A 26,549-nucleotide genomic window follows, 5' to 3' on the forward strand; every position below is an offset into this window, starting at 1 on the left:
GTAGGAATTTTAACAGTACATTTTGTGTATTATTATTTCTATATGATTTTGATAAATACGTATTCAATCCATATATATACTTCAGTAACAATTCTTTTAGTGCAGCATGCTGCTGTGAGTTAACAGTTGAAGATTCTACCACTTCATCATTTATGTGATTATTTTCATTGTTCACAGCACTACAGTGCTGAACCTGGCTGTTAATTTGTGAAACTTTCGTTTTAAGAAACTTGACAGTTACGCCTTAACAGTATTTATCATGTTTGTCTTTCATCTACCAAATCTACAACAGCATCTTCACAGTCGATACTCAGATAGCACTTACCTGAAAGAAGTCTATTTTTGTGTCCCCCTCCATCAGAAAATCCATGCAAAAATACATTTGAAGATTAACCTATTTACAATAGACACTTGACATGTCCCAACCTGGTAACCTCATAACCTCATTAACCTTATTAAGTAGTCTGGCTGGCATCACATTAACAAGAGTGCCTAGCTCAATAAAAACTCCATTTGGAATTTTTCTCACAATAGCATTAAAAGTGATCTAAACTATATTTTTACATTTATCATGGCATGTATGGTGTTCAGTACCTAACTCATTATAGTGTCTGTGTCTTCCTAACATCTTAACAGGTTCACTGAATTGTGTTTTCTGCGGCCACTCCACCCCACAACCATCATTGGAGGATGTAATACAGTCAGTTCTAGTTTGTTGAATGAGTCTTAGTCAGGCAGGATTCTTCCACCACCTCAGTAAAAGTGTCTGTTGGGTTCTATCTTCGCCAACTTGTGTCAATGGTACAGTCTCGTACTGGACAACCCTGGTGGTGAGTACCATTAATATTTAATTGACCCTGGTTTCCCATGTTGAAATTCCACTGATTATTGTTTTGGTACCATTGACCCACACTGTTACTATAATATGCAGAGGGGTACTTGTTACATTCACTTCTTCTTCTGTGAGAATTTAATAGACTTCACTTACTGTGATGAGTACTTTGTAGCAGTGGTGGATGCTTTTGGCTGTATCACAAAGCTAACTTGACAGTCAGTCGATCTGCCATGACTGTAGAGCTGTGCGTCTGACAGAGTGGACTGATTCATGCCACCATTATTATTTTCATTATTCACCTATGAATCCTCATGCATTAGATCAACAGAATCCAGTATTGTCTAAGTTTGTTTCTGGAATGGGGACTAACTTCTCTCTCGTGTCTAGGGCAACTTCATTTTAAGTATTCATAACACATCTCTGTGTGAAATAGGTTCAACCCAACATGTAGTTACATTCAAATACTTTTAGAAATATTTTCGAACGCTGTCTTGTCTAGTGGAATGGTTCTGTGCCAAACCCTTCCTTGTGGAGTCTTTCCTCTATGCAATTTGACCAATACTTTGACAAGAATGATTTCTCAACTTGCTCATGCGTTTGGCAGCTTTGGGCCATTTCAGTTGTCTAAAGTGTGGCCTCCTCTTGGATGAAGCTTGTGATGAGTTTTTCTGTTGTTGTGTCCAAGATCTCTGTAAAACTCCCTTCAAAGATTTTAAGAACACAACAGGATGAAAATTTTTCTTATCAGGTGTGGTACTATGGGTGTTTCAGTAAACTTTCTTCTAGCAAAACGGTTTCGTAACTGTCCCACCTTCTAATATATACTGTTATGTGACAGACTAGCACTATCTATTTCACATCTATGCATTCTGTTGAGATGGTGGCTGACTTTAAAAGTCACCACCTGCCCTAATAATAGAGGGTGGATTGACATGTTCAATTTCTTTACAGCGGACAATTCTTACTGAATATTACTTATCTGAGAAATGACATCGTAACCCCATTCAGGTAAGTCTTTAATTAAAGAAGTTTTGATTTGATTTAACCCTGATTAAACTAATTTATCATAAGTACCTTCCCTCAATAACACTTCAGTACCAGACTGCTGTATAAACGTAATTCTGAACCTAATTTTTCATTGATCTGGGCGTTCTTGTCCGAAACCCAGTTTGAAAAATCCTGTGAAAAACTCACTCTCTCTGTTTGTCAAACTGTTCCTTTAATGTAACCTGTTGTTTGGGAACAAAATTATCCAATTTTCACCTAGCTTCTGAACAAACTATTTTGTATAAGTTTGTTTGTATGTTAATTTTTCAATGTCCTAAGGAATACACTACTATGCGGTTTTCAACTCCGACATTTCGGTTGATAGGATATCCTGTTGCTATGACTAGTTTGCTAGATCTGTCGGAAAATTTTGTGAGTCTTGCCCATGTGGTATCTTGTTTAGACGACATTTTATGTTGCTTGTGAAGCTAAGTGTTCAAAATTCACTTTCATCATTGCCTCTAAACTTCGATATAGTGTCATAAATGGGTCTTGAGTAGGACTGGTTGTTGGAATAATTTCTTTGCCCTCAACCTCCGACTCCATTTTGCATGTAAAAGCATCCATATTTTCGATAATTGTATCAGCGAATTTGCTATCTTCGGCGTATTTTCTACATCATTATGTTCTTCAGAATCCATTTGCATAAATTTTCCTATTTTTACCACAACACAGACATCCCTCTAAATTGTCTGAGTAAATTAGGTATTTTAGTTTAATAACAGCACATAAATAATAATAATATATAATTTGAACTTTCCAGTGATAATGTATTAATATGCTGAAACAATGTGGCAGTGTTATCCTATATTGCATACTCACTACACGAAGTCAGCCATCTTGCACAACTTACCACCAAATAAAAATACTTAAATTTGAATAAAAAAAACCATAATTGATTAATTCAACTAGCAATAATTATGATATGTATAGGCCAGGGAAATAAATAACATCGTTCTCACCTCAAATGTTGCATCAGATAGAAAATAAATAATTAAAAAAAAATTATTACAGGTCTTTTTTCTTTTTACTTCTTAAATTGTTTGAAATTCTTGTTTCCTTTTAATAAGACATACTTTTATTCGACTTCAGTTCATTTTTGTCAGTATTTTATTTCCATTCAGTACATAAAACAGAGAGAAAGAATGTATAATTGATTCCTTTATTTTGACCCATTCTTGAGTATTTTTATACAATCGATGTTGCCATATGGAGTTTACATATGTTATACAAATACATTTTGTCGACATAGTCACAGTACACATACGAATAATAACACAAGGTATGTAAAATAAGCACTAAAGAGCAATTTATTAATTTTACATTACATTGAAAATAATAAACAGAAGCAGCAAATAAACTAGTGACATGCTAAGGTAAATACAATTGTAGAAAGGTGTTTCTTTCAACCATTTTTCTGGTTTTGTTTTAAAGGCATTAAGTGAGACATGATGCACCTGCAAAGGTAAGGTATTAAATCATGTTATGCCCAGGTATTTGTAACTTGCCTGTTTTCCTTAATCTAGCTGTGGAAATATCTATCTGTTTCATTTGCATAGTTTCATATTGGTGTACAGCTTCCTTATGGTGTAGTTGTTTAAATTTCCTTTAATCATCAGTAGGCAACAATATATAGAAAGTGAATAGACTGTCTTTAAAAAGTGGTTGCTGGAGGCTCTAGAGTTTGTAACTCCTGGAATAGACCTGAAGGCCTTTTTTGCCACATGAAAATTTTTTTGGCCCCTCCAGAACTATCCTATTTAAAGGATATCATATTGCAGGTGGCAGTGAAAGAAGGTGTAGTAGGAATTATGTAACAGAGGTGTTGTTACACATGTCTTTAGTTTAGATACTAAAAAGGTAACACATGAGAGCTTTCTACATATCTAGTCTGTGTGTCTGTCCCAATTTAATTTCCAATCAAGGTATATACCAACTAGCTTAACAGCTGAGCATCGAGTTCCACTGCTTGATAAACTGAAAATGAGGTTCACTTTCTTTTCTGAGTTGATGGATAGCTCAATGGCTTTGAACCATGTATTAGACAGGTATTCTTTGTGTTCCAGTTTCAATTTTTTGTGTCTTTCTCAGGGCATCATCATAAAGGACAGATTTACAGGGCATGTTAAAGGGAACATCATTCACAAATATTATAGACAGTAAAAGCACATAACCCTAAGGAATGCTTCGAGTTACTTCTCAGTATTGGGGCTTTAGGTTATCATGAACTACGATTTATTTCCCGTCACTGAGACAGGAGCTTATGGGGGTGAGTCCTAAGCCTCTGAATCCATAACACTGAAGTTTCTCCAGTTGTACTGTATGCTTCACCAAATCAAATGCCTTGCATAGGTCGACTAGAACAGCTTCAGCAGATAAATTTGATTGAAATGAGGTTTTTATTTTAAAAAGATGTCTTCTTCAACTGCTTTCACAGTTAATAATTTGGAACTAGAACCATGCTGAGATTGAGTCAAAATATTATTTTCAAATAAATATCTTCAAATATCCTGCTATATACAATATTTAATTATTTTAGAGAGGATAACTACCAGTGAAATTGGATGATGATTATTTGTGCATAACTTGTTACCCTTTTTAGAAATAGGTATGACAAATGATCTTTTCAGACAGTCTTGGAACTGGCCACTAGCATACATTCAGTTTCTTAGCGTACAAAAAGTGCTTGATATGAGATCCACTATTTTTTATCACAGAATCACATAAGCCATAAATGTCAACAGACTTTGAATTTTCTAATTTTTGTTATTGATTTAACCACATCATATAGTTGTATTTGTGTTCACTTGAAAGTTGGCACAGTGTCTGTACAATTTTGAAGAAACTGACTGCCAGAAGTCTAGATTAGGAGTATAAATTGAGTGAGAAATACGCTGGGCAGCAGTTGGGGTTGTAGTGGGGTTTGCTGCCTTGCCAAAAATTGATTAACTTTATCCACTGTTTTATTGACAGCACTTGTGGTTTCTCTACAACTTATGTCTTTACCCAATTCTGGTTTTATAATCCTCCATGCTGTCTTATACCTATTTATTTGACTTTTCAATATTATGTTCATTTGCACTACACTTGTCTGTTCTAATTTGTAATCTATGATGTCCTTTGAGGTTGTTACAAGTGGCTTTGTCCACATTATCAACTTTTATTTTTTTATGGCGAGTACGTATCAAGAGCCCTCGTTTTGGTTAGTCAGCTGTAAACCATTTGTTTTGTGATGGGTGCTTGGGTCTTCTGACTTTAATATTATATTATTTTTGATCTTTGCACAACAGATATTAAAAGTTTTAGAGATAATTTTCATAAATCTGTCGAAGGCTTCCTTTATATTGTTCGAAGAAAGTAAGACAGTATTCCAGTCTACTAGATTTAGTTCCTCCCTATAGGTATAAATATTCTTACCAGTTAATAATCTAACATTCCAGTATTGAATTTGTTCTTGATCTCCATTAAATTTCTCAGTAATTTATTTCACCAATATACCGTTATGGTCTGATAGATGATCATCATTAAACAGTCCTAGTTCAAATTTACTTTTATGTACATTTGTTATGAAATTATCAAGGCAGGAATGAAACCTTGTAGGACAATCGTTTGCAAAGAAAAGGCTATATGGTCTTAACATATTTGTTAAGTTAAACTTTTAGCTTTTTTTCTAACATCAGTGTTTAAACCCCCAAATTAATATGTTACATTTGGCATATTTCTGCATATAGACAATAAGATTTTCTAAATATTCAGCAAATTTCTCTGCATCACTTTCAGGAGAGTGGTATACGGGAACAGTTACAGTCCTTACTGTTGGTAGAAGCATAACAGCTGCATCAAAAACCCTTTTAATATGTAAATCGTTAACATCCAGAACAGTACATTTCTAGTTTAAATCGTTACTTTTATATATATATATATATATATATATATATATATATATATATATATATATGAAGGAACCCCAATACATAACTTTCATTGGGTCTACATTAACTTGTAACTAGATGACACCTGGTGGAACATACTGTTTTATATCTTCTTCTTTCAGCCAATGTTCATTTAAATATAATATCATTCTTCTATTATCGTTCAGAAGAATACCAATTTAATCAGTTTATATTTCAGAGACCTCATATTTAAGTGTAAAAATAAAATAGAGCAGTTAGTACATGGAGGAAGATTTAATGTGTTATGGGGTTATTTGGAGGAACATGTACTTGTTTGTGTGGCACTGATTCGAAGTTAGTTTGTGATTGGACTTCCTTGAAGCATCCCATAAAAAATCGTCACTTCCCTGTTTCATTTTTTTGGCTCTGCTTGAGACACAGATAGCAGTCTGCTGTAAATGACCTTGGCATGGCTTATGTGACCACACTAATTTGAAGCATTTGGTACAACTTCAGCAGGAGATTATGTAGATTCTGTACTTACTGTCTCTACTTTCTGCTTTTCTGTGTGTGATTGTAGTGCCTAATTGGAGAGTTCTGTCTGTATCTTTCTGTGTTTCCGTTTCTGCTGCGTTTGTTGGTTTTGCATCAACTGTTGAGGCTCCCATCTTGTTTGGATTATGGTTCCACTTATTGGCACAAGGAAATTATATTGATGGGAAGCGGTCAGGCATTTTATAGAAGTCATTCTATTTGTCAGCAACTTCAATATATTGGTACAGAGCTTAGATTTTCATAATGGTGCCATATGAAATCCATGTTTTGAAAAATCTTTTAGTTGAGGACAGCTTTTTATGTCAATTGATTTGATGTGGTTTGTCACTGTAGCTCTATTCATTAAATATATGTTCATCTCAGATATCTTGTACTTTACTCCAGGGTTATCAATATTTTGCATTGTGCAGAGTATTAATTGGGCATGTATATTTTTTGAAATAGCTTTATTCAATGGGTCCACAAATTCATCTTTTCTCTTACTTATGTCTTTCGCTCCTACTAGGATAATGAGGTAGTAGTTTCTTCCTAAACTGAGTGATTTATTTTGTATGTTATGAGTAACGTCTTTGAACATGACATTAGGCTTTACAAATGATGTTCGCTTATAGTTGCTTGGTAAGACATTATTGAAATTTTCATAGTTTCTTTCGATGTTAAGTGTTTTTCTAGACCTAAATTTTGTTTGCTGCACATCAGTCCATCGGTTTTGAACTTCGATTTCGTCTTGGCTATTACACTTTTGTTGAACCTCAGCTTCACTGTGTCCTTTCGCACTATAATTTCTCGTGCTTTCATTTTAATATTAATACCTCCTCAACCAGTACTGATATACTGTCTGTGTTTCGAAGTTTTAATCTCGACTCTTCGTCACTGCACTGTGAATACAAACACATTTTTGTTAAGAACTTGTATTTACACAATTGTAGTGGAATATCGTTCTGCATTTTATACACTTAATTCTTATTGTTGCATTGTTTTGAAACCATTTTATCTTCCATTGGTTTATAGTGATCCTGAAACGGAGTTGATGCTGCACATCACAACTTCGTTATTGTACATCAAATCTTTGGAATTATGAGACTCGCAAGTGCACCATAATATATTGACACAATATTGTTATAAAATTTGTATTATAGAACGATTCACAGTGTAATGTATCATTTCTTCCACTGAATAGGATTTCTTATTTTAAATTTACCCCCATGAACCATGGACCTTGCCGTTGGTGGGGAGGCTTGTGTGTCCCAGCGATACAGATAGCCATACCATAGGTGCAACCACAGTGGAGGGGTATCTGTTGAGAGGCCAGAAAAACGTGTGGTTCCTGAAGAGGGCAGCAGCCTTTTCAGTAGTTGCAGGGGCAACAGTCTGGATGACTGACTGATCTGGCCTTGTAACACTAACCAAAAAGGCCTTGCTGTGCTGGTACTGTGAACAGCTGAAAGCAAGGGGAAACTACAGCCATAATTTTTCCGAGGACATGCAGCTTTACAGTATGCTTAAATAACGATCATTGGTAAAATATTCCGAAGGTAAAATAGTATCCCATTAGAGTCACCAAGTGGGGACTACTCAGGAGGCAGTCGTTATTAGTAGAAAGAAAACTGACGTTCTATGGATAGAAGCATGGAATGTCAGATCCCTTAATTGGGTAAGTAGGTTAGAAAATTTAAAAAGGAAAATGGATAGATTAAAGTTAGATGTCGTGGGAATTAGTGAAGTTTGGTGACTTCTGGTCAGGTGAATACAGGGTTATAGATACAAAATTAAACAGGGGTAATGCAGGAGTACGCTTAATAATGAATAAAAAATAGGAATGTGGGTGAGCTACTACCAACAGCATAGTGAACGCATTATTGTGGCCAAGATAGACACAAAGCCCATGCCTACTACAGTAGTACAAGTTTATATGCCAACTAGCTCTGCAGATGATGAAGAGGTTGATGGAAGGTATGATGAGATAAAAGAAATTATTCAGATAGTGAAAGGAGACGAAAATTTAATAGTCATAGGTCACTGGAATTCGGTAGTAGGAAAAGGAAGAGAAGGAAACGTAGTAGGTAAATATGGAATGGGGGTAAGGAATAAAAGAGGAAGTCGCCTAGTAGAATTTTGCACAGAGAATAACTTAATCATAGCTAACACCTGGTTCTAGAATCATGAAAGTAGTATTCATGGAAGAGGCCTGGAGATACTAGAAGGCTTCAGATAGATTATATAATGGTAAGACAGAGATTTAGGAACCACATTTGAATGGTAAGATATTTCCAGTGGCACATGTGGACTCTGACCACAATCTATTGGTCATGAACTGCAGATTAAGACTGAAGAAACTGCAAGAAGGTGGGCATTTAAGAATATGGGACTTGGACAGATGGACTAAACCAGAGGTTGCACACACTTCCAGAGAGAGCATGAGGGAACGAATGGGGGATGAAACAGTGAAGACAACAGAGGATGAAGTAGGTAAAAAGACGAGGACTAGTAGAAATCCGTGGGTAACATAAGACATATTAAATTTAATTGATGAAAGGAGAAAATATAAAAATGAAGCAGACAAAAAGGAATACAAACATCTAAAAAATGAGATGGACAGGATGTACAAAACGGCTAAGCACGGATGTTAGAGGACAAATGTAAGAATGTAGAGTCATATATCACTAGGGGTAAGATAGATACTGCCTACAGGACAATTAGAGACACCTTTGGAGAAAAGAGAACCACTTGTATGAATATCAAGAGCTCGGATGGAAACGCAGTTGTAAACAAAGAAGGGAAAGCAGAAAGGTGGAAGCAGTATATATAGGGTCTATACAGGGTGATATACTTGAGGCCAATATTGTGGAGATGGAAGCGGACGTAAATGAAGATGAAATGGGGGGTATGATACTGCGTGAAGAGTTTGATAGAGCACTGAAAGACCTCAGTCGAAACAAGGCCCCGGGAGTAGACAACATTCCATTAGAATAGATCCCGGGAATAGAACTATTGACAGCCTTGGGAGAGCCAGTCCTGACAAAACTCTACCATCTGGTGAGCAAGATGTGTGAGACAGGCGAAATACCCTCAGACTTCAAGAAGAATATAATAATTCCAATCCCAAAGAAAGGAGGTGCTGACAGATGTGAAAATTACCGAACTATCAGTTTGATAAGTCACAGCTACAATATACCGACGCGAATTCTTTACAGAAGAATGCAAAAACTGGCAGAAGCCGACCTCGGGGAAGATCAATTTGGATTTCGTAGAAATGTTGGAACACGTGAGGCAATACTGACCCTACGACTTATATTAGAAGAAAGATTAAGGAAATGCAAACCTACGTTCCTAGCTTTTGTAGACTTGGAGAAAGCTTTTGACCATGTTGAATACTCTCTTTCAAATTCTGAAGGTGTCAGGGGTAAAATACAGGGAGTGAAAGGCTATTTGCAATTTGTACAGAAACCAGATGGCAGTCATATGAGTTGAGGGACATGAAAGGGAAGCAGTGGTTGATAAGGGAGTGCGGCAGGGTTGTAGCCTCTCCCCAGTGTTATTCAATCTGCATATTAAGCAAACAGTAAAGGAAACAAAACGAAAACTCGGAGTAGGTATTAAAATCCATGGAGAAGAAATAAAAACTTTGAGGTTCGCCGATGACACTGTAATTCTGTCACAGACAGCAGAGGACCTGGAAGAGCAGCTGAACCGAATAGACAGTGTCTTGAAAGGAGGATATAATATGAACATCAACAAAAGCAAAACGAGGATAATGGAATGTAGTCGAGTTAACTCGGATGATGCTGAGGGAATCAGAGTAGGAAATTAGACACTTAAAAAAGTAAAGGAGTTTTGCTATTTGGGGAGCAAAATTACTAATGATGGCCGAAGTAGAGAGCATGTAAAATGTAGACTGGAAATGGCAAGGAAAGCGTTTCTGAAGAAGAAAAGTTTGTTAACATCGAGTTTAGATTTAAGTGTCAGTAAGTCGTTTCTGAAAGTATTTGTATGGAGTGTAGCCATGTATGGAAGTGAAATATATACGATAAATAGTTTGGACAAGAAGACAATAGACGCTTACGAAATGTGGTACTACAGAAGAATGCTGAAGATTAGATTGGTATATCACAATGCTAATGAGGAGGTACTGAACAGAATTGGGGAGAATAGAAATTTGCGGCACAACTTGACTAGAAGAAAGGATCGGTTAGAAGGAAATGTTCTGAGGCATCAGGGGATCACCAGTTTAGTATTGGAGGGCAGTGTGGAGGGTAAAAATTGTAGACAGAGACCAAGAGATGAATACACTAAGCAGATTCAGAATGATGTAGGTTGCAGTACGTACTGGGAGATAAAGAAGCTTGCACAGGGTAGAGTAGCATGGAGAGCTGCAGCAGACCAGTCTCTGGACTGAAGACCACAACAACGTCAACAGTAACATTTTAAATTTGTTCATTGAGTGAAACTGTTATCGAAGAAAGGATACAATACATTGCAAATATGTAAAGCAAACATGTAATCAGAAAGTCGGCAAGAAGTATTACCTGTTTCAGTCTTTTCTTAGGGCATAAAATGGTTGTAATTTGTAGTGAGTCAAACGCAAAATTTTGGTTATGCGGCAGGAACCGTTCTAGAGTATATGAAGAAGTTTTTTGAGCATTGTAATAGCAACTACAATAGCGAGAAAATTTTGAAGAATGTTTTGTCTGAAAATTACGTTGCAGAGAATCTTTCTTTCTTTCTCTCTCTCTCTCTCTCTCTCTCTCTCTCTCTCTCTCTCTCTCTCTCAGTATCTTTCCCCTTTTCTTTTTTGAGAGTAAGACAGATAATTTGCATCACTGGTGAGAGTGGGGGCTGTGGCCCCATAGTCCCCACTCTGCCTCTGGATTCACCTCTGTACTCCTATAAGTTTACTTCGATTTTCATACAAGTATTAGCTTCAGGCAAGCAGTCATCATAGGACAGGAGCGAGCTTGCTGGCGAGAAACCCTGTTGCCATTGATCCTTGATATGAAGAGTTCGTTTTGCATAGTAATAATATTCACAGTCGGATATCGTTTAAAACATAGGCTGCTGGTGCGACTTACAAATGTTGAAATGGGAAAGCGATAGTGTGCTTATGACGTGTAATTGTCACGCCTCCGACCTAACTACTTCCAACCAGTTTACAGGCCAAACATTAAACAGAACATACTTCATTAATACATGAATGCAGGGTTTTGTATTAAACTACCAAAATAAAGAAATCATTGAAACAGCATTATTATTGAACACAAACTGCAAGATAAGGGAATGCTCGAAGAAGAATAAGAAGGAAAGAGCATAAGTTCTACTAATTAAACAAAAAAGAATTGGAAACGTCTTACACATTAATTTTCTGATTCGTAATCTTAGTTCTACTATCGAAATGTTGTTTAGTTCAGTCACTGCAACTGCTTGAAATGAAACGTAATTGTTATGATTTCTGAATGAAGCAATCTTTCTCATGTAAATAATTTCGAAGCTGCTAAATATATGAAAATTTTGAAATCTCAGTTGGTCAGAATGCCACACACTTTCTTGGCATCTGCTGTCAGATTAAGTTCAGTACTGTATTTGTATCTTTTCTCGAATAAGAAAAACATTAGTCTTTGGAAACTCAATTCCTTGCAACGTTCTCTCATATTTCAGAAACAGATGACTCAAAATGGTTAAATGCATTGGATATAGTAATTGAATTTGCGCTCTGCATGTGAAATGTGTTATAGAGAATGTCAATATGTTTCCTAATCTCATAGAAAAAAGTGTTTATATAGAACACTGACAATATTTACTAGAAGAGAACACAGATCTAAAAAATTGCCACAGCTAGCTGATTCCTGTTTTTCATTGTGAGCCCTTAGTGCTAACTGATGAATACCACAAACATTAAGAACTCTGTGATTATGTGTCTATTCTTCATTGCTGATCTATTATGTTTCTGAATTGACATCTTATACTCTGAATAAATCTGAGAAGCAATGTTAACGGTGCCAAATATTTTATATTTACAAGAGTTTTCTAAATGTAGTCCAATTTCCTCAGGCTTCTTCGTTTGTTCACTTAAATTCTGTAGATCCTTCCACCCAACTGTTGTCCACAATCGTTTTCTGCCAAATAGAAGTGCAAATAAAATAATTTTTGTTTCTCTTCACTAACTGCTAACCATAACTTTTTGCAGAACCATTTATTGGAGAAAGTTCTATTCCTCTTTCCATGGAGATGAGATATTAAGAAATCTTTTTGTTGATGTCATCTAATCATTTGATTTCTAGGTTCTCTTCCATACCTAATAAATTAAAGGGAATTTTTAGCGAACAGCCAACTTTATTCATTTTAAAAACAGAGTAAGACTACTCACGTTTCAACCACACAGCTCCAACACACAGAACACTACTGTGATGTGGTCCCATTTGATGTTTACAACTAACGTTTACAGAATGAGTTTTCGAACTTCCCCTACAGCACTCAGAAAAGTTCCTCAATTTCTGCTGCTTTTCCCCAAATATGTTGAACTTACGTACTCGTCTAATCTAGTATGTGTTATCTGTCTTGGAAGCTTGAAGAGGGGAAATTACTTGCTCAATGTTGTAAAATTATTGTTTATATCACAAAGTTATAAGTTTAATTTGAAAATGAAAATAATAGCCTGACCAGAAAGGTAAAACAAACTTACTCTAGGGACGTCACATTTGCTTTCTTCATGCTTGTTTCATTGTTCTATTGATTCACCAATAGCACACTACCTATGTCTCACTTTGCAACTCTTTGCTACTGTGAACACATAAACTCTGTGCTTGTGCCTTTTTTACTTACACCTCCTGAAGGCTCTTAACCCACTGACTGTCATTATCTTACATTTAATTATAATGAGTCATATCAATACCGGCTCGTTTCCCAGAAATCCTCAATATTTGAAACAGCATTGGTTCATAGGACATGTGTTATAATATAAAACACCTCAAATGCAAGCTTAAGCTAAAACAACTAACTGGCGTCTCCTCAGAACTCGATACAACCATAATCTTAGATAAAAGCTGTGACACTCTGGCTGGCTTTTTTACCCACTGTTATAGCAGCACAGCAAGTCGCCAGCAAGTGACACTTCTGACAAACTATAGTATTAGTGTGATAATATCGGTTATATTGATTTGTAACAGTTATTACAATAGGAACGTATGTAAAGTCACAAAAATCGACAATAATTAAAAAAATTCCACCAAATTCATCATTCTTTAGTTTCCAAAGTGTCCTGGGAAGAGTAAAACGATAGATTTGCAGGATAACACTGTGCAACAATGAAAATGTAAATCGAATGAAAATAGCCAGTTCCTATCAGTTCTAATGTGCTGATTGTGAACATCACAGACACAATTCAAAATTAGCTCTAGTTTTCATTTTACACTGTTTTATTATGGTGAGATAATTACTTACAGATTTTTATGTGAAGTTTAAAATAAAATATTATAATAATATAAAATATTATAATAATATAAAATATTATAGTAGTTTGTCAAAATCATAATAACTAGCAACAATGGATTGTATTATTGTTCATATGAAAGAGTCATACCAAAACATGAAAATTTCACAAGAAGCCATCAAGCATAATGACTCTCAATGGCAGATTTGTGGTGACTTGAAAGTGGTTGCACTGCTATTAAGTATGCAGTTAGGGTATACTAAATATTGCTGCCTTCTCTGTGAGTGGGATAGCCAAGCTCATGTATCCCATTACAGTAAGCATGAAGGCCCACCAGAAAATCTCTTCAATCAGGTATTAGGAACATTAACAGTGAACATATAGTAGACCCTAAAAAGATTTTGCTTCCACCCTTGTACATCAAGTTGGATCCCATGAAAAGCTTTGTTAAGGGAATGAACAAAAATGGTGATGAATGTAAGTACTTAATCCAAAACTTCCCTTACTTAAGTGAAGCCAAAGTAAAGGAGGCCATCTTTGTAGGCCCATAGCTCTGAGAGCTTTTTGGAGACCATACTTTTGACTGAATGATATAAAGTGATGGGAAGCATGGAAGGGGGACGTTTTAAGACAGTCTGTTTACAGTACTTAGGAAAAAACGGGCAATAAATTACAAGGAGATTCCAGAATAAGAGTTTCACTCTGCAGCAGAGTGTGCACTGATATGAAACTTCCTGACAGATTAAAACTGTGTGTGGACTGAGACTCGAACTTGGGATGTTTGCCTTTCGTGGGCAAGTGCTCTACCAACTGAGCTACCCAAGCACAACTCACGACCTGTCCTCACAGCTTCAATTCTGCCAGTACCTCGACTCCTACCTTACAAACTTCACAAAAGCTCTTCTGCGAACGTTGCAGAATTAGCACTCTTGGGAGAAAGGATGTTATGGAGACATGGCTTAGCCACAGCCTAGGGGATGTTTCCAGAATGAGATTTTCACTCTGCAGCAGAGAGTGCACTGATATGATAGTTCTGCATTTTTAATCTGTCACGAAGTTTTTATACACTTTTTCACACTTTCACTTCAAATTTGTTGTTCTACGTAATTTACTTATGATTCTCTTGTAATGTACAGATACTTACTGAAGAATTTTATTTTCTTTTAATAACAAAAATCTGCCATAGGCACCAGAAGACCTGACATTTTGCAAAAAGACTTCATATATCTACCGAACAACGTGAGGTTAGACTGTGACACGACCGTGAAAGTCGATTGACATCCGAAACGGGCAATACTGGACATGTATACGTCATAGTGACGTCACAGAGAGGTATCACCAAGGTGAGGCTTAGACTACGACCTGAGTGCACCATGTCAGGGAGCCATCAGAACGTTCGATGACATCAGGATGTGAGAGGAGGTTGTAATGTCCAGAGTAGCAGTTCTTTATTCAGTGGTGTGTAGTAGTGTTCTTCAGACATCAGACAAACAATATAGTCAGATGTAATACTATCTGATCTGATATTGGAAGGAAATACATTTCTGAAAGTCGATTTATTCAGTGTAAGGAAAGATCCAAGTATTCTAGTGAAACAGAGAATTGTTTAGAGAGTTCAGTACATTGTATGAGCGTTTACGACCAGATCATGATAATTACATGAATGCATGAGGATGTCTGTGCCTACATTTTATTAAATTTTGAAAAAAAAATCGATGCACGCTCGTTTGAGACTATCCTGCAGTAATTTCCATTCGACTATATTGCCAGAGGAAAACTTCAATAGTTACCTTGACAGGAGTAAAACTGAATTCAAGAGTTTATTTTGTTTTTGTATTTTTTAATTTTATTTTAGAAGAAAACAGTTTTACACAATTTAAACAATTGTATTTGACATCATTAGTGGCAAGAAATGTTGAGCACCATTGCTATCTTCCTAACAATCGAACTATTTTTATAATGAGAATGACTAGATTGCCAAATTTCTGACCTTTCTGGTATGCTGTTATAATTTCTTCGCCACTCGCTGCCCACTCGAGAAACACAAACTGGTTTGAGTTGTACTTGCACACTCTGCTGGACATTGTTACTACCGACTGCATGCACATCCCGAAATGCCTGTCACCAGGACAGTTTCGTCGTATCGTCGAACAGGATTGTCTTGCACACTGCAAGGAAAACAGCATTCAGTGCTCCCCACCTGCTACGCTCAGGCCACAGTGTAATGTCTCCCACAAAAGGAAAGCTGTATCGATTGATTTGAAGAGAGAGTAACATCTAATGAATATCTAGAAAACTTTCAAGTACGTTTTATTTGAACTAAAATATCAGAGGTGGATTTGGTAATAAGGCTAGGCAGATAATATACTTCCCTAATTTCCCCAGTACCGAAATTTTCTTCTCCAAAAACTTCCTCAAGACTTATGTTCCCCGAAAAGTTCTCCTAAAAAAATATTTTCCCAAAATTACGAAAAAACACATCTCTTTGACAAATGGCAATGGGGCAGGGGAGAGGAATGCAGTAAGGTTGCAGTTATAGTAAAACGGAGTGGCATACTAAGAGCAGCGCTGCAGAGACAAACCAATGCTGCTCAGTGCATGATTATATTTGTACTACAATCAGAGCAACACAGAGCACAGTGGCACAGAATGGGGCAGAGTGAATGAAAAATATTTGTCCCTGAGAGTGGCGAGCAGTGCGTTCAAGTAACTCCAGCAGAGTTTGGGCACCACCAAGAGCAGTAGCAGAGTCACTACTGTTGCTGACTTTATGTTTCTTTTGTTGTACTGTTGAGTAAATGGCATCACGGGAAGTGTTGACAGCTGTTGTTTTTACACGGCGTCCTTTATGGAACCAGCGAAATAAGTATCATCACAATTGAGTCATTTTGGACAAGTTATGTAATGAGGTGGCAACAGTATTACAAACCACAAGTAAAGAACACATTTCCTTAGTTTCTTATTTTTTTCGTTGTCTTAAAACAAGAGGCGACAATAAAGATGAAGTAGCATAGCTGACAAATGAATGTAAATCGTGTTCTGTTACGTGAGAAAAAGTTTTAAAAACCATCTCATTTGGACAGCTTCATTTGAAGCTCTGTTAAAGTTTCGTCCTGTCTGATAAGGGCCTTGTGGAGAACTAGTGTATGTTCTTCGTCGACACTCAGAAATTCTTCTAGACGAATGGCAGTGATGTGGAGAACATTTACATTTCACAGCATCATCAGCAAATTCTGCTGATGTTTGTATTGACTTTCCAAATATGCTCTATTTAGCGATCATCATTCCAAAAGCACATTTAGTTTTATTGTCAAGTCCTGGAAAAGGGTTTGTCGAAATATTCTTTCCCTGGATCTCAAACCCATCAACTGTAAGACTTGGAATGATGACTCAACAGCCGACCGGTGTGGCCGAGCGGTTCTAGGCGCTTCAGTCTGGAACCGCGCGACCACTACGGCAGCAGGTTCGAATACTGCCTCAGGCATGGATGTGTGTGGTGTCCTTAGGTTAGTTAGGTTCAAGTAGTTCTAAGTCTAGGGGACTGATGACCTCAGATGTTAAGTCCCATAGAGCTCAGAGCCATTGACTCAACAATGTATATGCCTCATCTCCAATGAACACACAAAAATCAGTGGAGAGCCTGGCAGTATATTAAGCTCCTCTTCTTGCATCAAGCGAAATACTTTGGAAGAATGAAATCTGTCACATTCTCTATCCTTCCCATATCACCTAACATCGATTACAGCGAATTTCCTGTGAGGATCTGAAACTGCTTGCAGAATGATTGACTGAAAATGTTTTATAGTTATAAACATTGTAACAAAATTTTCTGAATGTTTTAGACGAATGTGTTTTCTGTCAACATGACCGACTGCATTTGGAATGTATTGTATGTTGTATAAATCATTTACAGTATTTAGAGCATCATCTTCAGAAGGCACTCATTTTCTGGCTGGAGGCAATCCCACAACACTTCTGTAATTGACTTAATTGACTGTGCAATTCTTACAATGGTTATGAATCCTACTGCAAATGTCAGAGCCTTGTCTCGAAAACTTCTTATTGTTTCTAGGAAACTGTAGCAATTCTCGTTTCACCAGCTGCCGATGACCCTTAAAAAATTACATTATTCCATTGAAAAAAATCTGTACTAACTTGTATGTCGCTCTAGGTAAGGAAGTTACATACAGTAGCCATGTGGCAACACACTCTCCTCCTTGTGTGTAATTGCACTCGAAAGTTAAAGCAACATACAGAAGTTTTGCAAGGTTGCGTTTGTTTGCCACAAAACAGTATAAATAGGCGTTAGTACATAAGAAACAATGTAAAGAATACAGATCGTACACAACAGCAACACGCATAACGACAGATAAAAATGTTCTTCGTTTTCTCCAGCAGATTTGCACACACATTCCGACAGCTGGTTAATGTGCTCAGTATGGCGTGTGACCACATCTGGCAGCAATACAGGCTTGACAGCGATGGGGCATGCTGTGAATGATGTCATCAGTCTCATGTTGAGGCAATAACGCACATTTTTCCCGCAGAGTTTCTCGCAGTCTTGGAGAGTGGTTGGTGGATTCCGATGTGATGCAAGCCATCTCCCTAGTGCATTCCAGACATAGTTCATGGGATTCAAATTGAGAGAGCTAGCAGGCAACGCCATGCATGCAATTTCTTCAATATTCAAGAAAAATCAACCACCAGTGCTCTATGAGATCGAACATTATCGTCCATCAGTACGAAGTCTGGTTCCACAGCACCTCAAATCAGGTCCCAAGACCTCGTCATGATACCTTACAGCAGTTAAACCTTGCTGACTCACCGGCACAATGTCATGAAGAGGGGTTTGAGTGGTAAACATTATTCCTGCCCCCACCATTGGGATCCTCGTCGATATCGGTCTCTTTGCACAATGTTTGAGTCCCGAAATCGTGTCCCACCTCCCCTCCAGTTGCGAATCCATTAAGACTCTCCAGACTAAATTGGGACTCATCTGTGAAAACAACATTGGCCCACTGTTCGACCAATCAGGTGGCATGTTGACGACTCCACTCCAGACATTCCCTTCTGTGAAGACGCATCAGAGGTAGACATGCAGCAGGTCTCAGGCAATAAACACCACTCTTTCTGCACACCGTTTGTCTCGATGCAACACATCCAGTGGATTCTGCGAGCTCACATGCTAGTTGCCCTAGTCTTCGTGATTCCGTTTCGGTCTCTATAAACCGTCGCCACGTTTGAGAAACAACAGAGCGATTCACATTAAGCCATTGGGACAAACCAGGTTGCAACTGTCCCGCTTCCTTTCCTTCTATAGCCCTCCACTGCAGAGAGTCAGGTAGGCACCGTCTGTGACTGTATATGCGGTTATTGTGGATGAGTGGCTACTCAGCAAACACTACCTCGTTTCACAGGTGCCCTAACGTCGTCATTGGCATAGCTGTCCGTTGGCTGGAATGCCATCTTTCATACACAACACGTTTGCATGATCATCTGGTTGTCAGTTTGAATGATTATTTCATCAATTAGACACAGAGAGGAAAATACCAGTTTAATGCTTTAATTTTGGACACCAGTGTATTTGCCAATTTTTTTTAAAAAGATATAGGTTGACTCTTACAGAGAAGATAACAGCAACCAGCCACTTTTTATCATGTTATCTATTTATTTAAATAGCGCCGTTACCGGTTTAGAAGCTTCAAGTTCATCTTCAGGCGGCTCGTTCACGTTAAAATACATTTGCTGGTTGCTGTTATCTGTAAAAGTCAACCTGTATTTGTACACAGGCACAGGCTCAGAATGTCAGTTTTCTACAAAATAATATTTGTTTCAAGATCTCAAATTGCTTATCAGACACTGGGGTATTATGAATATATCATTCTCACTTTATCATATGGGTACACAAGTGGAATGGAGTGCAATATATACCATCCATTTGCTAGAGGATTGAGTGAGTTATAGACCCTATCCCAAGTTAAAAGAATAGTTCAGTATATTAACTACATTTGAGGTGCAGCAACATATGACCTAACATGCTCCAAACGCAAATTCATAGCGACCTCTAGTTTTCATCGCAAACTATTCCATTTTGGAGAAGGAGGAGGAGATTAGTGTTTAACATCCCATTGAAAACAAGGTCATTAGAGACCGAGCACAAGCTTGGATTAGCGAAGGATGGAAAAGGAAAACGATCGTGCCATTTTGAAGGAAACATACCGACATTTGCCTTAAGCAGTTTAGGGAAATCGTGAAAACCTAAATCAGGATGGCCAGATACGGGTTATCGATTTTCTTGCAGTAGCTTGCTTAATTTTAAAGTATCACAATAACTGTGACGACTAATGAAACGATAAGCAGTGCTTCATGAAGCAGACGAATAAGGCTATGAGAATAATTTTTCTTCAAAATCGTTCGAGAAAGGTTGCAGATTGGCCGGCTTGCACGTTTACCACCTACGCAGTCAACCAAGCCTGCCTGCTACTGCGCCACTCCCTGGCCATTTATAAACGGCCACGAAGCAGCGCTATGACAGCTACCCTATCCGCCGCTCCACTTTTCTCTGATGCGCCGCTTAACTACAATCCAGGACTAAGGTATGTGATAGCAACTACAAGTAGGTGCGTTAAGTAATGCGGGTGAAAATTCGGGCTACGGACCGAAGCTGGCTAGTCGCAAACGTGCAGATAGTAGGGCACGGAGAGGAGAGTGGTAATATAAAAGAGACAGCTCAGTTTGCGGGGATGCGAGAAAAGAGGTGTTTGCGTGAACTGGTCCGTCCAAGAGGCCTGCCCGATATGGCCCTAAGTAACTCTACAGTGAGGTGGAGAAAGGGAAACAACATGCTCACATCAGTATGACTGCAGTTTTCAAAGCCAGGAATATAGAGGGAGTACAGCCCACCTGATGCTGGCCCTGGCTCCGGATGATTGGGGTGGGGAAAGGAAAACAGGTTCCTCCCTGCGGTAGGATGTTCTTAGGTTGGGGGTGAGAGAGGAGTAGCAACAAGACGGCCCTGTTACTGCAGCTCAGAGTAACATTATGTGTCTTTGCAATGGGCCTGATTACCTGGACTCTCTCACGTCTAATACACCAAAATCATGCACGCTGAAACTGTATTATAAAATACCGGAAAAATTACACATACTGGCCCCTAAGAACAATTCGCTCCTGTGTACTACTGCTACTTGCCAATTAACGCAATGGTTCAGAATGTTACGGGCTTTGACTTAATCAATATTCTATTATTTGTTCTTAAAGGTAGTTAGCTTTGCTTCAAAGTCGTCTCGAAATTGTGCAATAGATAATTGTTGAATAACTTATATTTCGTTTGTTTTCCACCTCAAATGTCATGATGCAGAATGGTAAAGTGTTCGTTAAAAATGCAAAGCTGTGTGGTGTACAACGAGCTCTGCTGCATTCTGATTTTGACGGTTCAGTGAGCAGTCACTTGATCCTGAACAGGCGTTGCGTAGTGTGGATGCCAAGCTTGGGCGGCACGCTGACGAAGAGTCACGTGACAGGTCAGGATTGTTTGAATGCTGGCGTGAAACTTGGGCGTGTTTGTTATGTTCTGTTGTGTGTGATTGATACGTAGCACGATGGCGAAAATTTTTCAGTGCTGTGCGCTACTTGTGCTGCTAGGATTACTTGTGGAGCCCAGTAAGTACCGAAATCAGCAGAAAGTTGAAGTAGACTTTTCGAAAACAAATGTTTCATTTATAGGAATGTGTTAAGGATTCGAATGCTTTTCTGCCGAGAATACTTGCAAAATTCATGTTTGTTTCAAAAACACTGCCCGAATGATTCACAAGTAGTATGCAGTCGTATCAATAAATAGTGTTAATTACCTGGGATAGTGGCGTCCTATTTTCACAGAGATTGTTCCATTATGAGCATATTTCGTTATTACTTATAGAGAGAGACATATAGCAAATAGATTGTCGCCAAAGAATGTTATTGCTCACGATGTTTGCATTTGCGTTCTATTGATGTATGGAATTCCCCATTGGTTTGATAGAATTGTAATTGTTACTTTCCAAATAACGGTGCCAAAGGAAGCATTACCGCCTATGAACTCAGTACGATTCTTTATATTTTATTTTGTAGACTTTAGTGAAATAAAATGCAAGCTCAATAAACTATAAATTTTCGTGTTGTTAGTACTCGTGTGGAAAGAAAAACTTGCTTGTTTAATCAACATATTCACTGTGTCCATACCTTGCTTCCAATCAGATTAACAATATTTGTGGAACGCTGCTTTGTATCCTAGAAAGTTTATTACTACTAAGTTGTAATATTTGAGGTTTCTCAACTCAAACACTTGGAACACTTAAATTTCAGGCACTGGCATTAAATGTTGGGAATGTCGTTCTGATACTGATCCAAAATGTGCAGATCCGTTTGATAACAGCACTGTTCCCATAACAGACTGCAAGCAAGAACCAGATCTTCCACATTTAAAGGGTATCAGGCCAAAAATGTGCAGGAAGATACGGCAGAAAGGTAATGATATTTATTTAGACTATTAAGATGCATTGTTCAGTGATGTCTTTCATGTTTTTGAAATACTAGTGTCAGTCTGCTGCCTCACACGAGACATAAGCATATTATCTAAAAACCTTGTTTCTTTGATTACAGTTAATGGGGAATGGAGATACTTTCGTAGTTGTGCTTATGTAGGAGAAGTTGGAATTGCTGGAGATGAACGCTTCTGTCTGATGCGTACTGGAACATACAATATTTTCATGGAATATTGTACGTGTGATAGCAAAGATGGTTGCAATTCAGCAACTTCGTATCAGCCACACCACTTGCTGCTTTGCTTTGGTATTTGTATTAGTGTAATACAGCATCTTGTGTGTTTCTTTAAGGCATTCCGATAAAGTACTTACTGCAGCTGTAAGTGCACTAGAGTCTCAGGTTTGTACAATTTAGATGAATCTCATTTGCTAGGTGAAGATAATATATTTATCTCTCAAAGAAAGATAGAACAAACTAGAACTCCTTGCACCACGCGCAAAAGTTGTGGTTGTGAAGAACCTTAATTTTACTAGTGTTTTCTGAATATATTTCCAGAGAATTTTATTATGCTTAATAAAGCATTAACATTTACATGAAGTGATAAACCGATCCGTCCTATTAAGAGAAATGAGAAGACTGCCTCATTTTTTTTTAATTTAATGGGTGATATTTCTTTTCCTTTTGTGTTCATTATAGTATTACAAAGCAAGAGGAATCTCATTAAGGTGAACTATGAGAAACCGTCAGTGCCTGAAGTTTTGACATATTGCTTGTAAGATTATCATATTGCAATATTATTGTTAGTTTTAGAACTTTTTTACCATTGTTACACTTTCAGTGATGGGCTTTAGTACTCGAGTGAAAGACTGTAAATTGTATACATTCTTTAACATTTGAGTATGTTGTTACATAGAACACCTTAGCTTAATTTGTAAAATGGTTTAAATTATTTGCATATTCTCTCTGATAATAGAATTGTCAATGTTGATGACCAGAGACCTATTACATTGTCTTAAATAAGACTGCAGTTGAACAAAGATATGTGGGCTTTGTAATAAGATGATTATGGATGATACAACTTCTTCCAGATTGTCCATTGATGTAAAAAAAAAAAAAAAAAAAAAAAAAAAAAAAAAAAAAAAAAAACCCCAACCACCTCTACAGCAGCATATTGAGGAAACAATATAATTGTCACTATTGTGGCACTGAGGCACTAAAGTTCATTGTGTACATATTTCCAGCTCATTCTCTTTAAATCTATAGAAGCTGTAAGAATACAGGGTAGTAAGTGCCATTGATTATTGAAATTTTGTTCTGAGGTTTAATTTTTTGTGCTGTAGTTGATCCTGTTAGCTGCACCTGGCTGGGCACAGCGGCTTTGCGAGCCTACCTCAACCAATAATTGAACATGATTTTGTATATGTATCCATGGCAATGTCTCAGTATTGTCACAGCTTTGTAGACAGTTACTGTTTTTGCCTGCAGACATTTGTGTGTCTCAGTTGAATGCTGACAACAGTGGGACAACCTGTCGGGGATTTTCTTACATTATCTCAGCTATAGAATGAGTGATGGGGAGTGTCTTTCATTTTGTTGATATATGACTCATCTGGAAAGAGCTGAAATATCTGTGCTACATTCTGATGAGAAAGCAAAGGATACTTTCCCTCCATCTTCCTTCTGCACCCATGGACCTCCCTCTAAAATAGATGTAAAAAAGTGTGTGTATCATTTGATATAGAGATAGGCCAAAGTATGAGACAGTAAACATGTGCAAATTTGTTCATAGCTGAAAGAAAACTTGAAAATAAGAACAGATAAATAGTGGGAGGAAAATGTTTGAGAGGTTTTTGTTCCCAGTCCACTTCTAGTTGATGACATGTTTAGTGATCACAGCCATGCTACTGTTTAAAAATATTTTCCCATGTGAAAGCTGGTCCTCATTGTTTCCCAAATTTATTAAAAGTCACCAATGGTTGTAAGTGAAATGCGGATTCATATATTGAAGAGAAATGAATGATGTATATATAATTAATCTTTTCTCTCCCCATTCTGGTTTCCTCAAGAAACCCCTTTAGTGCTTTTGACAGAATCTGTAGGATTGATGAGCAGCAGCATAGCCTGTTACCGGCAACATAATCTGTTAGGGAATACAGAAGTGTCTGACTCCACCAGTCTGCTTTGACCCACGACATCATCAACATGGCGGAAATGGCTATTCTAAGCGTCTGCAATATGGCGCCTATGATATCACTACATAGACACAGCAACAAACACGAAAATATGTATAAATAAGGCAATAACATCTCCCTCCAAAAATACAATCAAACTAACGAGACTACCCCAGGAAAACACGATCCCAAAACACACAAGTTGGAAAAAAGAAAAAAAATATCTACAGGAAATCGGACACTTCCCTTGACGTATATAGGTCAACCGCAGCTGACGATACCAAAACACAAACACCAACACCTACAGCAAAAACTATGGAAATTGGAATCAGACATTTCTCTTGACCACAGCTGATGGTACGAAAACACCTATACCTTCATATAAAAATACGAAAATTGGAATCGGTCATTTACCTTGACCTATATAGGTCAACTATAACTACCCCTACATAAATTAAAACACATTAAATACACACAACATTACAACTCGGAAAAAATAGACCAAAAAAAAAAAAAAATCAATTACTTACCACCAACAAATTTCGGCCGGCTATCACACACACACACACACACACACACACACACACACACACACACAATGCCATCAAACATAAGACGACATCTACAAACACAAACAACTCAAACTCCGCGTCGTAATGACGTCACACACCACAACACCCTTGGGTCATGGATCAGAGCAGACGGGTGGAATCGGACACTTCCGTTGATCCGCCTGTTACGCATGTGGAAGTGGAAAGGTTTAAAAGTTGCTGCAGGTGAAAAGGTAGGAAATAATCAATAGCTGTAACTTCGCAAATAAGCCCTGGAGATGATAAAAAAAATTAGCTGCTGGTTAGAAAGTTCATCTCTGCAACTGCAGTCTGTTATATTCAGTTTACATTATCAACAGCATTGCTCTGTATTAAAGCAGATAAGCCACAGCTTCACATACATTGTATGGTAATTCTTGTATATTCATTCTCACATTTGCTGTGTGTGTGTGTGTGTGTGTGTGTGAAGATTGTATGGAGCTTTTAGAAAGTAAATATTGTTTGGTGGAAACACTTCATTTTAGTTCCACCCCAATGTAATCCAAAATTAATGAAAGAGCTGATTATTGCAGCTAAACTCAACAAATACCTTAAAATATTTAATAGATTATGTTAGTGTCAGGAAGAGTGTACTATTAAATGTAACCGCCCATGTTGAGATAATTTGTTTTATTGCTTTGGAGGCGTTATATTTCAACGCACTGGTTTAGAAGGAAGGTTCAAATATTTATTCAGTTGTGAAATTGATGGTGGAAATACTATACTACATTAAGTGCATCTACTTACATAAGTACAAAATGTATTTAGTGGATATAAATTTCTTAGGGTGACATTATTCTGATGATATGTGACATCAGTGGCTCCTTTACAGCAAATATTTCAATGAAGCTGATGTGCTGTGTGTAATTGTGACTGGAAGCAATGCTGTAATTGCAGGGTAACAAACAGCTGTTAAGCATACCGTTAATGTTTTAATGCAGTATTGTGCTGTGAATTGTATATAGCGGATTATTATTCCTGCACATGATATTTCTGCATTTGCTCACTTCCAGATCAGCAAGAACTTTTTTTAAACCAAGTACTGTAAATGGAAGAGATTTACACATTTCAGTGCTTTGAGATTGTTGAGAATGTCTCAAAAGAAAGTGTTTTGGAAAAATCTCTTTAGAGCTCATATTTTTGATTTGTTAGATTTTTGCATTGTAAAATTTTGTAAAAGACACCACACGTATGTGAAGAACAATGCAGCTTTTGAGAGTATTGTCACTTTCTTAAAATGTTGGGGCTCTGGATACTGAATGCTCTATAATTCATCCTCTATATTACAGCACAAGTGCACATGATTTATTTTTCTAAAGACTTATTTGTTGAATATTGTTTAATATCATATACAGTGATATGTACAGTTAAAATTTTTGTATGGACTACATGTTTTGAGATTTTTATTAATAAATCATCTTGTGGAGAAAGCTATGTTTCTCTCTCTCTCTTCCCTTCCCACTCCCCCCCCCCCCCCCCACCACCACCACCACACCCTCCTCCCCAATGATG

General features: G+C 37.4%; 1 protein-coding gene across 1 annotated transcript; it reads left to right on the forward strand.

The window, feature by feature from the left end:
• The first annotated feature begins 21,014 nt into the window (after positions 1 to 21,014).
• On the forward strand, positions 21,015 to 25,045 carry LOC126336567 (protein quiver-like). Its single transcript, XM_050000417.1, has 3 exons — positions 21,015 to 21,415; positions 22,097 to 22,258; positions 22,394 to 25,045. Exons 1-3 carry the CDS (start codon positions 21,355 to 21,357, stop codon positions 22,636 to 22,638), a joined length of 468 nt encoding a protein of 155 aa, XP_049856374.1. The 5' UTR covers positions 21,015 to 21,354; the 3' UTR covers positions 22,639 to 25,045.
• Positions 25,046 to 26,549: the final 1,504 nt, after the last annotated feature.

This window comes from Schistocerca gregaria, chromosome 2, assembly GCF_023897955.1.
Source record: "Schistocerca gregaria isolate iqSchGreg1 chromosome 2, iqSchGreg1.2, whole genome shotgun sequence".
NCBI classification, from domain to species: domain Eukaryota; kingdom Metazoa; phylum Arthropoda; class Insecta; order Orthoptera; family Acrididae; genus Schistocerca; species Schistocerca gregaria.

Coding starts and splice junctions, on each gene's coding strand:
- LOC126336567 (XM_050000417.1), top strand. CDS start 21,355: ATGGCGAAAATTTTTCAGTGCTGTGCGCTACTTGTGCTGCTAGGATTA. Junction 21,416..22,096: donor AGGATTACTTGTGGAGCCCA/GTAAGTACCGAA, acceptor CTTAAATTTCAG/GCACTGGCATTAAATGTTGG. Junction 22,259..22,393: donor CAGGAAGATACGGCAGAAAG/GTAATGATATTT, acceptor CTTTGATTACAG/TTAATGGGGAATGGAGATAC.